Source organism: Cuculus canorus, chromosome 18, assembly GCF_017976375.1.
Source record: "Cuculus canorus isolate bCucCan1 chromosome 18, bCucCan1.pri, whole genome shotgun sequence".
Lineage (NCBI taxonomy): Eukaryota > Metazoa > Chordata > Aves > Cuculiformes > Cuculidae > Cuculus > Cuculus canorus.
The window spans coordinates 1,188,162-1,203,888 of NC_071418.1; the positions used below are offsets into that span (position 1 = coordinate 1,188,162).

At 53.4% G+C, this 15,727-nt stretch overlaps 1 protein-coding gene across 21 annotated transcripts in view; it reads left to right on the top strand.

The window, feature by feature from the left end:
• CACNA1G (calcium voltage-gated channel subunit alpha1 G) overlaps nucleotides 1-15,727 on the top strand; it is a 148,229-nt gene that overhangs the window by 56,688 nt on the left and 75,814 nt on the right. For all 21 annotated transcript variants that reach the window (XM_054083097.1, XM_054083079.1, XM_054083092.1 and 18 more), the window contains exons 6-10: nucleotides 1,162-1,453; nucleotides 1,967-2,059; nucleotides 3,640-4,450; nucleotides 4,539-4,583; nucleotides 6,168-6,532. In XM_054083097.1, the coding sequence (XP_053939072.1) occupies nucleotides 1,162-1,453; nucleotides 1,967-2,059; nucleotides 3,640-4,450; nucleotides 4,539-4,583; nucleotides 6,168-6,532 (1,606 nt within the window). The remainder of the gene's footprint in view (nucleotides 1-1,161; nucleotides 1,454-1,966; nucleotides 2,060-3,639; nucleotides 4,451-4,538; nucleotides 4,584-6,167; nucleotides 6,533-15,727) is intronic.

Here is a 15,727-nt window from a genome sequence, read left to right on the forward strand (position 1 = left end):
CCGTCAGCCTCTGGTGCCTTCAGACCAGGATTTCCATACCTCTTCTTCTGCCTACGTGTCTTTTCCCATGACCTCCCTCCCTTTGAACGCTAGGAGAGAGCGGGTGACTGCAAACCCTTGATGGTTTGGCTGGGTTGACTCCCCAGTACCACTGGATCCACACTGGATCCACACCTGGCTGGAGAAGTCCTGGAAGCCCAAAGCCTCTCGTTTGCACACAGTGGGGTCGTGACGGTGTCGCTGTGGCGAGGCCGGTGCTCTCAGGTCTGGAGCTGGCATCACGCACGTTTTATCTTCTCCCACCCAACTGCCCCCCCTCCTGCAGGCTGTGCCCTCAAAGGGCGGTTGGGAGAGTCATTCCCAGGGCACATCCCTGTTAAGTAAAAGGCAGCAGAGCAGAGGGACTGCTTCACCACCGAGTAAATCCAATAGAGCCACAGGTTTGGGTGCTGTTTAATTGAGCCAGAATTCCAGGGTTTAGATAAGCTTTGCAGGGTATTAAAGGCAATTCTGCAGGAATTAACCGGGCTGAACTAGGCTTAAAAATATCTTTGCAAGCTTTAGTGGGAGCCCTGGCAGAATTAAGGAGATAGCTTTGTGCCGAGCAAGAAGCCGGTTTCTGGCTGGCCATGGGTTGTTTCATCTCCCTGAAGAGTTTTTTTGGCCTGGTTTGCTGTGGTGAGGCCACCCTTGGAGGGAATTTAGAGCTTATCTATGGGCTGAACAAGCACTGCGAAATGCAGATGAAGGCCCTGCCTCTGGTTTTAGGAAGCTTGGGAGGTCCTTGTACTTAGAGTCTCCCCAAGCCATTCATAGCATCTCCAGGAGGACAGGAGATACAGGAGCTTAAGCTGACTGATTTCCATCTTAGTGCAGCAAAGACATTTCAGAGAAGCCCTGCTGGGCTGAATCCTGCTCTTAGTACCCTAAAGTCAAAGCCAGAGTGCTTCCAGATGGACTAGTGCCACTAGAGGAGTTGCTGAGTGGCCGAGTCCCCTGCCTCAGTTTCCCCAGTTAGGGACATCCTTTCGCCCACTGGGGCTGCAGAACATCCCTTTAAGATCCAGAATAAAAGCTGTTGGACTTTGCTGCTACAGTTGTAACCCTGCCAGATTGCCTGCAGTCCACGTGCAAACCTCAGCCCTGTCTGGACTCTTTCAGCCCCTACACAGTGGATTTGGAGCGATACTACCAGACGGAGAATGAAGATGAGAACCCCTTCATCTGCTCCCAGCCCCGGGAGAACGGGATGCGCTACTGCCGGAGTATCCCAACGCGGAGGGAGGAGGGTCTCGAGTGCACCTTGGATTATTATTCCTACAATGACACCACCAACACGTCCTGTGTCAACTGGAACCAGTATTACACCAACTGCTCTGCTGGGGAGCACAACCCCTTCAAGGGAGCCATCAACTTCGATAACATCGGCTACGCCTGGATCGCGATATTTCAGGTGAGCCCTGTGGTCTGTCTGTCACAGGCTGGGGAACAACCAGTTGTGCCTCCCCACGTGTTCCTAGGGGATGCGTAATCGCATTCCTGGGGGTTATTTTGCACTCGAACGCCCTATACAGTCATGCCTGGGCGATCAAAATGTCAGGGATACAATTTGATGCCTTCTTTGAAGATGCTTCCATCTCGCATGTGTGAACAAAATCCGAGCCTCTAAACTCTGTGTATGTGCAAGGAGAGCATCCTGATGTGGAGCAGAGCCTAGAGGCTGCTCTTCCCTCTGCAAAATACAGCAGTGGGCTTTAGGTCCAGCTGGAAGAGAAGGGCTGGAATTCAGAGTGGAAAACTGGCAACGTGGCTACGGGCATTGATGGGAGCAGGAGTTGGCTCCTCGCTGTCTTGCACTGCACCCAGTGGGGTGCCAGAAATGGCCCAGCCAGGAGGAGAGTTGTTTGTGCACTTGCTCTTGTAACTGAGCCTCGATGGGTTTGTTTTCCCTCCCTGTCTCCTCCAGGTCATCACGCTGGAAGGCTGGGTGGACATCATGTACTTTGTCATGGATGCACACTCCTTCTACAACTTCATCTACTTCATCCTCCTGATCATTGTGAGTGGCCTGAGGGGAACACAGGGCACCTCCTGGCGTTTGGGGAGGGGCAGGGTGGGTCACCCAGAGGAACAGGGCAGATAATACAGGGAACGTAAGGGCTGAGGTAGGAACCAGCCTGCTGGAAGGTGTGCAGCTTCAAGATGGTGTTGCCTTGCAGCTCTATCTTGCTGCAAACATGAAGGAAAGAAAGGTGCTTCTGAGCTATGGCTGATAGACTTCTGCTGCTGCTGTTTCTACTGCTTCTCACCTTGTGCTCCAAGGTCCTCTCCCTTTTTTGCCACCTTGAATTTAAGTTTAAAGTAGGCAAATTATCTTTCGTCAGCTTTTGAGCTCTGGAAGGGGAGGAGGCTGCCCAGAAATCCCCCTATATCGAAGAACCCAGCTGGCTGGGTTGTTGGTGCAGAGGGGACGTTCCAGGAAGACAGTCCCAAACTCAGAAAGCACATGAAGAAAGGATTAGTGCCCACAGCCCACCCACACTGCACAGCATCATCTGAGACCACCCACAAAGGAGCCAACAAAGAGCTTCTGTGGGGTGGGCTCCGTGATGGGCTTTGTCTATGCAAGCAGAATTGTCTCCCGTGAGTGGCTGAGCTCGTTGTCTAGACTCCCTTTATCGTCAAGGGAGAAAAATAGGTGCTTTAAGAGAGTGATTCATCTCCTCCGAAGGTAGACATCCAAAATAAATTAGATGCATTGAAGACTTGATGTGCCTATTTCTCTCTTGACTCTGAAGGATCATTAGGTGCCTCACTCAGATGTATCTGAGATAAGTGAAATGAGTCCCTTTCTTCCACTCTAATTGGACTAAATCCAGAAAAATAGCTGCACGCCTTCCATTAGGCCATTGTGGGGATTTCTGCTCCTCATCAAACCCTGATGAGAAGGTAGGAGGTCGTTTAGTCCACGATTCTTTTTCTGGTGCATCTATTAGCTTCCCCGAAAAAAGAAACAATCCCTCGCTCTCAGCATCCCCCAAAACAACAGAGAGGAAGGGCAAGCAGTACTTTTCCAGATGCCGTGCGAGTACTGCTCGCGGTGTGTGATACCCGTTAGTACGCCAGTAATTCTCTGTGATCCAAGCTGCGCTCTGCAGAAGGCAGAACCTCATGAAACCCTGGTTGGAAAGCAAATCTCCAAGCTGTGGGTACAGATTGCTGATGCCCTTGCGTAACAGTCACCCGCAAATCCCGTTAGCAGAGGAAAGGGATCTGCTCGCAAGCTGCCCACACGCTGCCAGAAAAAAACCACTCCTATCAGGAGAGCTCAGTGCATTCATCGTAATGCCACTAATTGTCATAATTACAACCGCTGTGTGCGGAGGGAGAAAAACACCATCTTAAAAGAGCAAATGCTTTTTGTCAAAATAATCTTCTCTTGGCTTTGATCTCTGACGCCCTCCATGGAGCGCTGGCGTGGGAGTCCCCGGGGGCGCTCAGCCCCTCCTCGGTCCTGACGGGTGGTCCCTGACACACGGCTGGGGCTGGCGGGGGTTTGCCCCCCATCCCTTGTGCCAGGGGGAGGTTATGGGGTGGGCATGGCCACCCCGCGGTGGCTGACGGCTTCTGTCCCTTTAGGTGGGCTCCTTCTTCATGATCAACCTCTGCCTGGTAGTGATCGCAACGCAGTTCTCGGAGACGAAGCAGCGCGAGAGCCAGCTGATGAAGGAGCAGCGGGTGCGCTACCTGTCCAACGCCAGCACCCTCGCCAGCTTTTCGGAACCGGGCAGCTGCTACGACGAACTCCTCAAGTACCTGGTTTACATCGCCCGGAAAGGCAGCAAGCAGCTCGTCGCGGTTTACCGGGTGGCAGGTGCGAGGATGGGCTTTCTCCCCAGCCCCACGAGCAAGGCAGGGGCTGACCGGCATACCAGGAAGCGCCGGAGCAGGAAGAGGTCCTCTGTGCACCACCTCATCCACCACCATCACCACCACCACCACCACTACCACGTGGGCAACGGGAACCTGCGAGCGCCTCGTGCCAGCCCAGAGATCAGCGACGTGGAGACCAGTTCGCTCCACAACGGGACCAACCGGCTGATGCTGCCCCCCTCGGCATCAAACCCTCACGGGACCCCCAGCGCCTCTCCCAGCAACACCGAGTCCGTCCACAGCATCTACCACGCTGACTGCCACTTCGAGCCGGTGCGCTGCCGGTCATCCCTTCCGCAGCCGGGCCTTGGCTTGCCGAGCCCAGAGGGGATCCCCAAGAACATTGTGGGCAGCAAGGTGTACCCTACGGTGCACCCCAGTACCTCCCATGAGATTCTGAAGGAGAAGAGCCTGGGGGAGGCGGCGGTCGGGGCCGGGAGCAGCACCTTGACGAGCCTCAACATCCCGCCCGGGCCGTACAGCACCATGCACAAGCTGCTGGAGACGCAGAGCACGGGTGAGCCTGGGGCTGGGCGTCGGGCTGGGGTTGCCTTGCAGAAATCCAGGCTATGACCTTGTTTCTTTCTCTTTCTGAATCCCTGCAGGGTTCTTTTCAGTCCACGTTACGGAGAAAAGCGATGGCTTTCCAGGTGAGCCAATGTGAATATTCTGACCTACCCTAATGCGTCTTATAGCTACAGGAGAGCTGGGGAGGGACTGTTTGTGAAGGCTTATAGCGATAGGATGAGGGCGATGGGGATAAACTGGAGAGGGGCACATTTAGACTGGACATTAGGAAGAATTTCTTCACTATGAGAGTGGTGAGGCCCTGGCCCAGGTTGCCCAGGGAAGCTGTGGCTGCCCCATCCCTGGAGGGGTTCCAGGCCAGGTTGGATGGGCCTTGGGCAGCTGATCCAGTGGGAGGTGTCCCTGCCCATGGCAGGGGGGGTGGAAATGGATGATCTTTAAGGTCCCTTCCAACCCAAACTATTCTATGATTCTATGACCAGGAGAGAGGTTTCAACCACCCAGACTTGCAAAAATCCGAGGGAAATGAATGTCTTCAAGGAGCCCGTCTTCTTTCTCGTCCCCATCCTCCCAGTCAAACCAATTTATTCTGCAGTTACAGAGAACCCTCCCCAAACCCCTGCACTCCTTAACTCAGCTGGAGCCAAGCTTGGCCGCTTCCGAGTGGCCGCATCCCTTCCTTGCTGAAACACAGGGGTTGGAGGTGGCTGTGTTGCCCCCCGCTTGCTGCAGAGCTTGGGGATGGACATCTTGCAGAGCTGAGTCCTAGAACATCCCTCGAGCACTATGTAGCTCCGCTCCTTGCGGAACATGGGGCTCGGGGAAGCTCAAGTGTCTGTTTTACACGATGGCAATTGCAGAGGGCGAGTATTAAAAATCAGAAAACCCATGACAGAGCCAGACCCCGAACGCAGCAACTGCACTGGGGCGTTCATGCCTTCACCGCAAGATGCGCCTCCTCCCTCCACGCCCTGAGGTTTGAGAGCTCAAGGCCAGTCTAGTCCAACCCCTCTCAGCCTCCAAGCAGTGTTTCTGGCCAGGTTTTACCAGGCAGTCAGTGCGTTTTCCAGCCCACCGCGGTGGCACTGACCTGTGCAGAGAAGAGACAGAGTCCTGCCCCCAGCCCAGAGCTGCCTGGAGACAGAATACACAATGCTGGGCTCTGGGATGATTTAGCGCTGGGTTTTTATCCATAATGTTGCGTGCGGGTGTGTTCTTTGCAGATAGTCTCTGCCCTGGCAGCTCCCTGGTGGGATTCTGGGGAATATCCCGCTGGCGTTGTCACCCAGGAGCCACCTGGCAGCTGGGAGCGGTGCTGGGGGCAGCGTGCAGAGAGGGAAGCTGGTGATTCCAGAGCATCAGTGAACAGCAGGAGCCAGAAAGGAGGCTGCTGCCAGCGGCACTCCGGATAATTATGGCCTGGAGCCTGTTAGGGCCAAGGGAGCTGATTGCTTTCTCCCAGCTGTAATGGCCAGAGGTAGAAGGAGGTGGGCTGGGTGTTCCTGGGCTGGTGGCAGTGTCTGCCTGGGGGCAGCAAAAGAGGGCTTAGTAACTGGGGAGAAGGCACTTGGGTTCCCCCTAGGGCTCTTTAACCCAGCAGGAGCCCTTTTCCCCTTGGGGAACGCCTGTTGTGTCAGGGGCAATGGTGTGGTACCAACCCATCCTGGCTGACAGGCTGCCCTGGTCCTGCCCTTCTGCTGTTCCAGGTCCCTGCCAAAGCTCCTGCAAGATCTCCAGCCCCTGCACGAAGCTGGACGGCGGCTCCTGCAACCCTGAGAGTTGCCCTTACTGCCTCAAGGTGCTGGCGGGCGAGGGCGAGCTGACAGACAACGAGACGGCCGACTCGGACAGCGAGGGGGTCTATGAGTTCACGCAGGATGCCCACTACAGCGACCAGCGGGACCCGCAGCGTGGCAGAGCCCGCGCCAGGAAAGCGAGCCGGGTGCTGGCCTTCTGGCATGTGGTGTGCGAGACCTTCCGGAAGATTGTGGACAGCAAATATTTTGGCCGTGGAATCATGGTGGCCATTCTCATCAACACCCTCAGCATGGGGATCGAGTACCACGAGCAGGTGAGCACTGTCCTGGTGCAGTGTGGATGCTGGAGGTGCTGTGTGCCTGACTCCGGCTGCTGGCAGGATGGTTTGGGGTGAGAGGCATCAGGGTGCATCAAGAAGGGTCCTAGGATAGAGCAAGGCTGATTTTTCTCCTCTGAACCTGCTTCCAGCTCGCAGGCAGCGATCACCCTGGCTGGTACTGGGCTGCGTGAGCACCAGGGATGCTCTGTACTGTGCCGCGACCACTGTCATGTGGGCAGCACCGCACGTTGCTGGTGTCTGTGGCACGGGGGCCAAGGAGGGAGAGGAGCCGTTTGCCGATGGGTTTGTGCCAGCCCGGCAGTGTTGCCGGCGGCTGCGGGCTCCAGGGTGGGTGCAGCTGCAGGCAGGGAAGTCTATTGAATTTGCAGTCCCTGGAGAGGAGGTAACAAATGCCTTTGCCTCCCCGGTGAACACTACAGCAGGCTGAGTCCAAAATAGACGCATCGCTGGCTATTCCTCTGCTCGATTATCTGAGTCCTTGCAGGCAAGAGGCTGCCTCTGCTCCAGCCTCTCTCACACTTGTAACCTAGCAGAGCGTTTCCCTGTATAAAGTCATTAAGAAAAGGAGTTGCCACGTTCCTCCTGAAACATCTCCATAAGGATGACAAGGGCTTTGCTTCTAGAGAGGCTTTTTGCACGGTCTGGTAGGTTTTGGGGCTGGTGTGGTGTGCTTGGTCCTGCTGCAGGCATGGGATGGCTTGGTGCTGCAGATGCACGCTTCGTTTGGATTTGGGGTGAAGAATTTGTTAGTGAGGACGCTGAGACGTTGCGAAACCTTGCTGTAACCCCCCTGCAATGCTCAAGGGCTCCCAACTGCACAGTGCTTCTCTTGGGATGTCAGCACTCTCCCCTCCCAGCGCTACCCTTTACTGGGAGCTCCCTTGTGTCTCGAGGCGTGGCTGTTGCCTTTTCTCCCTTCCTGGCACGTTTCGGATTTGCAGAGCTGCTCGCAGCCACATGCAGAAGGGTCTCTCCCACCGCTCTCGGTGGCAGCGATGGTGGCTGCAGACCAGCTCCACGTTTCTGTGTCCTGTGGCATTAATGCCTCAGTGACCGAGTGCCAGGGCGACACGGCTGTGCTAAATGTGTCCCTTCCAGCCAGCACCTTCTCCCTGACGTCCTAACACAGTCTGGCTGCCTCACCATTGTTTTCAGTACACATTAAACGACGATACTCTCTGAAGTCCTGCAGGTTTCACCTTCATCTGCTGTCCTTGGTGGGCGCTCTGCAGGGAGGTTTAAATGATTCCACTTTTATTTAATAACATCGGGAAGATCATCTTCTAAGAACCTTGGGGGAGGTGGCTCAGGGAACTAATAAACCGTTATCTTCCTCCTCTGGCTGAAGGGTGAAAGCAGATCCGCTGTGTCTTTGCAGCTGTCCAGGGGCGGGTTGTCAAAGCTTGTTGCCCTTCATCAGGAGCATCTTTGGGAGACGCCGGTGTAGGCTCCCACCACGTGTGTACGTGGCTGAACATGATCCAGCAGTGGCACAGGTGGCCAAGAAGGCCAACAGCATCCTGGCTTGGATCAGCCGCGGTGTGGCCGGAGGAGCAGGGACGGGATCGTCCCCCTGCGCTCAGCACTGGGGAGGCTGCGCCTCGAATCCCGGGTTCAGTTTTGGGTCCTTCACTACGAGAAGGACATTGAGGGTCTGGAGTGTGTCTGGAGAATGGAATGGAGCTGGGAAGGGGCTGGAGAACAAGTCTTATGAGGAGCAGCTGAGGGACCTGGGGCTGTTTAGTCTGGAGAAGGGGAGGCTGAGGGGAGACCTCATTGCTCTCTGCAGCTCCTGGAAAGGAGCGTGTGGTGAGGTGGGTGTTGGTCTCTGCTCCCAAGTAACAAGGGATGGGATGAGAGGAATCGGCCTCAAGGAGGTTTAGATTGAATAGTAGGAACAATTTCTTCACCGAACGAGTGGTGAAGCCCTGGCAGAGGCTCTCCGGGGCAGTGGTGGAGTCTCCATCCCTGGAGGGATTCAAAAAACCTGTGGCCATGGCACTTGGGTTTAGGAAGCACAGGGGGTTGGGCTGACAGTTGAGCTTAATCTTAGCGGTCTTTTCCAACCTCAATGATTCCACGATTCTCCCAGGGGCCCATCCCACCCGGGGTGGGTGGCTGAGCAAGCTCCCATCATCCAAGACCCTGAAGGCAACACAGCTCCTTAATTCTTTGACTCAGGGAAAAACAGGGCAGCGGGGGGCTGGCCTCTGCCCCGGCGCGTCCCCGCAGGCAGCTGGAAGGGAAGAGGCAGATTTTTGTGGTGGTTCTCTGGTAACAGGGTGAAGGGAGCTGATAAGCGTGGGGGGACTCCAGACACGGTGGGTGGTTGCTTTCTTTGACGGAATTTTAAAGCTACTACTGTTCCAGATTCCTTTCTCCCAGGCATTTGGAGTGAAAAGCGGAGCTTGTTTTTATTAGTTCATCTGCTCAGAGCGGTGGCAGAGAGCAGAGGTGTTTTTCTGTAGGCGCGGGAGGCTTATAGTCTGCTGTTTCATAATCTGACAGTTGTGAGAGCAGGAATTAGAGGGGAGATTATAAACACTGAAACGTGAGATTTTTTTTTCTTTTAGAAGAACCTTTCCTAAAAGTGTGGGTGATCAACCTCACCAAATCCATCTTCGTTGCCTGGTTGTTTGCAAAGAAGAGAGGGGGCTTGAAGAGCACTTGACTCTGTGACTTTCTATATTGAGCTCTCGGCTTATTTAATGAATATTTACCTCTTAGCTTTTCACAGGAGGCCACCCTGGGGACGCTGGGCTATATTAGGATGGATACTTTCAGGATATGGTTTATGGTGCCATGTCAAAAGCCTTGTGTTGTTTACCAGCACCGTGCTGGGGGGAGAGGACACACGAGCAGCTACTGTGTGAGAGGAGGACTGGTGGTTACTCTGGGAGGAGAAAGGCTTCTGCCCTCCCACCTGGCCCTAATAGTTTTAGGTGGAATTCAGCAGGTCTGGGACCACCAGAGCATCCTGGACTTCAAAATGTGAGCTCGTCAGCTGAGGCTGTAGCCAGGAGAGAGAAGAACGCTGCTCTGGAGGCTTTGTGTCTCATCTTGGGCATCCTGGAGAGAACTGCTTTCCTCCATGGAAGATGCCTAGAAGATCAAAACAGTCTTTCAGTGACTTGCTTAACAGACTCGGCAATCAAAGAAGGCCAGGCTGGGATATTTAGGATGAAAGCGATTCTTTGAAGAATAAATGAGTGGAAATCGAGTGTGTGTTGAAAGCATAGGCCTCACCTCTTGCTGTTTGTTTGCATTCGCCCATCAGGCGGTGTGGCCTGACTGAGCACCCACGGCCAGGGGGACTGGATGCACGTAGAAAAGGCAGTTTGTGTCCCTGGGGGTTCATCTAGAACCTTCTGTCCCAAAGCTCCTCTCCATAGACCACCTTCCACTGCAAAGTCATTATCAACAAAGAGTTTTCCGTTGTGTGGCTGGGAGCTGCCTTTCCTCTAAGCTCCTTCTGACCCGACTTTCTCAGCCCCAGGTTGCTTCCACGTGGTCCTTGCACGTGCGTGAGCTGTAGGTGCTCCTGACAGGCTCCGCTCTGCCTCTCTGCCCATCCTCCCCAGCCCTCCAGCTCTGACTCTCGCCTCTCTCGCGGCCGCTGGGTTCAGCGGGAGGAAAGCCGAGCGGTTTGAGGTGTGCGCGGCGCTCGCCGTGCCGTGGCTGCTGGGCAGCGGTGTGAAATTTTCCATCAGGGAAATGACAAGCAGATTGCTGCGGATTATTAATGTGACTGCTAAAGAGCTTGTTTTTCTATGGAGATGAAGCAAAATGCAGGTAGAAACTATTAGCCTTGGGTAGAGGGATATAAAGGTGATTTAAAGGGAGGCTCTGGGGGATTTTAAATACACTGTTGAACCAATTGACTGATTCGCCTTAGGGAGGCTGAGACTCGGCAGCTCTGCGGGTTCAAACGATTGGGGCTTTGCAAAAGCTTGTTCTGCCATAGAGCAGGAGGGAAATGTGCTGCTAAACCAGAGGGTGCCTGTGCTGCTTCCCCCCAGCCCTGGCTGTCAGCCAGACTCTGTTCCATAATGTGCTGCTTTGGCTTTTTTTTTTTTTTCCCTCTTCCAAATCCTTCCTTGGAGTGAAACGCAAAGGCTTTAGTACAAGGCGTGATGTTGGACTCCTCAGCAGGGGAAAGAATTCAGCAAGGGCTTCCTTGAAGGAAGGGCTTTGGGGTTTTGTTTTTGTTTTTAAAATCTGGTTCGCATTGAGCTGCCTGGCTGTTCCGATTTTCCTTGTCTGAACTCGCGTTAAATGAACTATAGCCTACACGTCCATTTGTTTAAATAGAGCTTGAATTTCAGCCGCCGTCTCTGCGGTGTTTTACCATTGTTAACATAACAAGAAAGAGACTGGAGAATCCTGTACTGGCCCCCTCAAAGCTGCAGTGGGTTCAAATCCATGGCAGGAGCTCATGGGGACTTGGATCTAGATTAGTCCGAAGCTCTGGTGTCCCTAAAGGAAGGAAGAGGAAATTGGTTCTGACCTGTAGAATCACAAAATGAATCATGGAATGGTTTGGGTTGGAAGGAACCTCAAAGCCCATCGAGTCCCACCCCTGCCATGGGCAGGGACACCTCCCACTGGATCAGGGGCTCCGAGCCCCATCCAACCTGGCCTGGAACCCCTCCAGGGATGGGGCACCACCACTGCTCTGGGCAACCTGGGCCAGGGCCTCCCCACCCGCACAGCAAAACATTGCTCCCTAAGATCTCATCTCAATCTCCCCTCTTTCAGCAGAAAACCATTCCCCTCGTCCTGTCCCCATACTTCTTGATCCAGAGCCCCTCCACAGCTTTCTTGGAGCCCCTTTCAGCACTGGAAGCTGCTCTAAGGTCTCCCTGGAACCTTCTCTTCTCCAGGCTGAACAACCTCAACTCTCCCAGCCTGTCCTCGTACAGGAGGTACTCCAGCCCTGGGATCATCTCTGTGGCCTCCTCTGGACTCACTCCAACACATCGACATCCTTTTATGTGTTGAGGACTCCAGAACTGAACGCAGTAGAGAACCTTTTGTTAATTTTTAAAAGCAAATTGGAGAGATGACAAGGGTGAACGAGTCTTTGGGACAGCACTCCAGGAGAGAAACTCATCATCCATGGGAGCAGTTCTTCAAGGAGGGATCCGGTGGAGTATCCCAGGTACAGCAAGGTGTTGTAGCAACCCACAAAGCAGTAGTGCCCCAAACCAAGGGATGCAAACTCTTTCTGCAGCAGGCAGGAGCAGCCTAAGCCCATGGCAGTACTTCAGGCTGAATTCCTAGTGCATCCCACTGCAGGAGCTCGGAGTGTGCACAGTACAGATGATGTAAAGTTGTCACCGGTGACATTACGATCTAACAGCCGCTGCGGCGTGGAAATATCAACCATCTGTGCCAAAGCTCGCTGGTAGAACGCATTAAAGTGTCTGTTTATGTAAACAGCCGAGGCTGGAGAACATGGGAGTCATCTTAATCAATGTCAGAGGATGGGAAATTTTCAGGTCTCCAGGATGATGGAGAGTGGAGGTGAAGGGTCAATAACCGCAGCAACGTTAGAGAACCTGCCAGCATGGAGGAACCATTAGGCTCCAGGTTCAAGCATTAATAATAGTCACCCAAATGGTATTGATGTACTTCTGCTTCTGCTGGAATCGGTGTGCAGGAAAGAAGGTAACTGAAAATTATTAACTGTCATGACACCACTGATTGATTTCTCCATGTGGGAAGAAGATTTGATTGCTCCATGGAGATGTGATGTAATGGAGTTGGGCAGCGGGGATGTGGCAGGCTTGTGGTCTCGGGGTGCTAGGGGGTCTGTTAGTGCCCGAAGTCCTCGGCAAGCTGGAGGACAGCAGGTCTAGGCCCATTTGTGGGCACTGCCTTAATCATAAGGGTGTCTCGGGGATCAGAAGCACTTTGCCCCCAGGACTTGGTGGTCAAGAGCATCCTAATCTCCACTAGTTCCAAGCTAAGTTGAAGGTTTTACTGCTGGCTGCAGGAGTGCTATAGGGCAGTGGCAGATTTGTCGTGGACATGTAGGCTGTTCCTTTGAAATCCCTGTGTGCCGAAATGAGCTCTTGCTGAGTGCTCGTTTGCTTCCCAAGGAGGCTGTGGAGGATCTGGGGATGAGCTGCAACTCGCAGGGTGCTGCTGCCCAGCTCGCCCCGTCTGGCTGCCTCGGGCGGTTGTGGGCAGCACCCTGTCTGACCTCTGCAGCTCCCCGTCGGGTTGATCCAGTACCTCTCAATTTTAGCTTCTTTCATGTATGTGGATTTGTGTCAGGAAGGAAGGGAATCCTTTGTTTTTCTACAATGTTTTGATCTCTCTTGCACCTCTCTCAAACTGATTCCTGTGAGTGCAGGGACTCAAAGACCCATCCCACAGCCAGGCAGCAGCGGGGGCTGCTCGGGGGGCTCTCTGCATCACAAAGCTCTGCCGTGCCCCCTAATCCCTGCACACCAGCTGCTTTTGTGGCTTTCACAGCCCAGCCTGGCTTCTCTCTGTGGTGAGGTTTCTAATTTGATGCTTCCTCGCATGAATCTGATTCGTTAGGCTTTGATCCGGGAGGGCACTTCGCATGTGAATGCATCCCTGTAAATCAATGACAGCCTTTCCCTGGACAACCTCCATCTGCCCCAGCGCTTCCAGGGAGCTCTCGGGGTCCTGCAGTCACGCGCAGTCTTCTCTTCCTCAAGATATCCCCACTTCCAGTTGATCCCATGTCTGTATTTAACTCCATTACACATCTCTCCAGCCCCGTGCCAGCTACTCTTAGCCAAGCGATCAACGCTTTGGCAGTGCAGCGAGGCTTCCCCTCCCTCGGCATCTGCTGGCGTTGCCCAACTCAAGGCTTGTAGCTAGCGTCAACTTCTCAGCGCTCCAGCTGCACGGGGCAGTCCCACGGCAGGAAAACGAGGTGCCCTATAGATTTGCACGTGCTGTATTCAATTAGCTCCTGCTCGGGCAGAAATTACTCTTATTAAGGGTTTGTTGTTGGAGACTGGAGGAGTCAAGTCAACGCTAATGGAAGTCATCAGAGCTGTTAATCGCTAGGATCACCGACTTCAAAAACCAGCTCTGTGTTTCTTGTCGGGGGTAATTCTTTTTATGGACCTCCGGGGTTCTTCCGCTTCGCAGCGATTTGAAGGGTTTATGAGGTCTTGTCGGAGCTCTGGTGTTTTAATTGACTAGCTCACGAGGCTCTTCCAGAGTGCCATACAAAATGCAGAGGTGCCATGGCCCTCGTAGTCATTAAAAGAAATTGGCTGGGCCTATAAAGCAGACTTCACCCTAGTTCTGAGACTGAATGATTTGAAAATTAAATGAGATTTCATTCAACTGGAAAGCATATGGGGTTTTATCAGATAATTCAATTCTCCGCATGCTTTAGGGATGAGCCTGCGTGGATTCCTTGACATCTACTGAAGTTCTCTTCAGCTCCCTGGATGGGGAGCCCTAAGTGTCAATCCTTTCCTGTTAATTTAGTTCAGAGGCTGGAAATACCGGGGCTGCCTCAGATCCTATCATTACAGCTGTTGTTTCAGCTGCCATCCGTACCCGCGTGTTATCTCTGCTCAGGCAGCCTTGAGAAGAGACTGTGGCTCAGTGAAATGGGAAAATGATGCGTGCTTTCTAAACTCACTTCATCCCTGCATGGATGAAAAATCGCTGCTCTCTGCAGAGAGATGGGCGTTCCTCTCTGCTCCTTCTTTGATTATTGTGGTTGCTCCCCTTGGGTAGGAGCCAGCAAACTCAGCTGGAGCTTCTGGAGCATCCTCAGCTTGCACCAGCAAATGCTTTCATCTGTAAGCACTCCTGATCGCTGGTGATTTCCAAGAATTAGTCCATCTTTCCCCGATTATCCTGGTCGAGGTCGATCCTGAGGCTGTTGGTGCCCATGACTCTGCCCTGCTGCCACCTCTGTCCTCTCAGAGCCCCTTCCCACCCATTCCAACCCCCAGTGGGAACGGGGACAGGAACCAGGCGCTTTTTCCCTCATCTCTGCTGGATTTCAGCTCTTTGTTATAATTGGGTTTTTGCTGATGTTAGGAAAGGACCGGCTTTTCCCCCGTGGATGCCTGTCAGCATTAGAGATAACGTTCCCAGCATCAGAAACCCGGGTTCAGCAGAACTGTGCGGGAGTTGTACCGACACAGCCTTTTTCTTTCTCTCTTTTGATTTCCTCCCTCCCCCGGCACCTTCTCAAGTACTAATGGGGAGATAAGTTTCAAACTTGGTTTAGATTAACTAGAAATATAGGGCTTTAAATCTCAAGTACTTACAAGGTGTGACCAAGTGGAAATGCAGCTTTTGTTCAGCTTAAGCTCCTTCGAAACCTGGGCAGAGGGATGAGCCAGTTCATGTTTTTCTTGCATTTTCTAGGATAATATTAATCCAGAAATCTCAAGCTGAGAGAGATAAGGAGTTCAGGCAAGCAGATCTGCTGTGCCTCCTGGTAAAGAGAGCCCAGCCCCAGGGCCTGGCCGAGGAGAACGTGGTCTGCACGTCCTGTTTGTGGTGTTGGGCAGCGATAGTTCATGGTAGGTCCTTCAGGGTTGGTTGATGAGGTTCTCCATCACGCTCAGCACTCATCCCCTTGTTTTCACCCTGGGCTTAGGGAGGACAGGAGGCAGAGGTGCATGAGGACATGGCCCCATGCAGGGTCCTCCTGGGGCTGGAGACGCGGAAAGAGCAGCATGCTCGCTGGGCTGGAGGCAGGCTGCTGGGAAGTTCACGGTTTAGAGACATTTATTAAAAGGGAATGACTTTGACAGACAAGCAAACAAGTTCAGTTTTATCCTATCACCGCGTGGGAAAGGAGGGTTTTGTTACGGGCTGAATGGAGACGGAATATTTCACGCCGTGGCAAGTAATGCTGTAAGAAAGGGAGGAAAGCAGCTTTCATTTCAGAGAAATCAGAGCTGTCTGCACAGAAGGGACTCGCCTTCCACCTCTGCTGCTGATCTCCTCTCTTTCTACCCATTCTTCCACATTCCAGCTAACAAATATCCCTTCCCACCCCACACCTGCAGAAGCAAGGAGCTGAGTCCCATGGAATGGTGAAGAGGCTGGAGAGCAGCTATTATGAGGACAGGCCGGGAGAGTTGGGGTTGTTCAGCCTGGACAAGAGAAGGTTCCAGGGAGACCTTAGAGCAGCTTCCAGTGCTG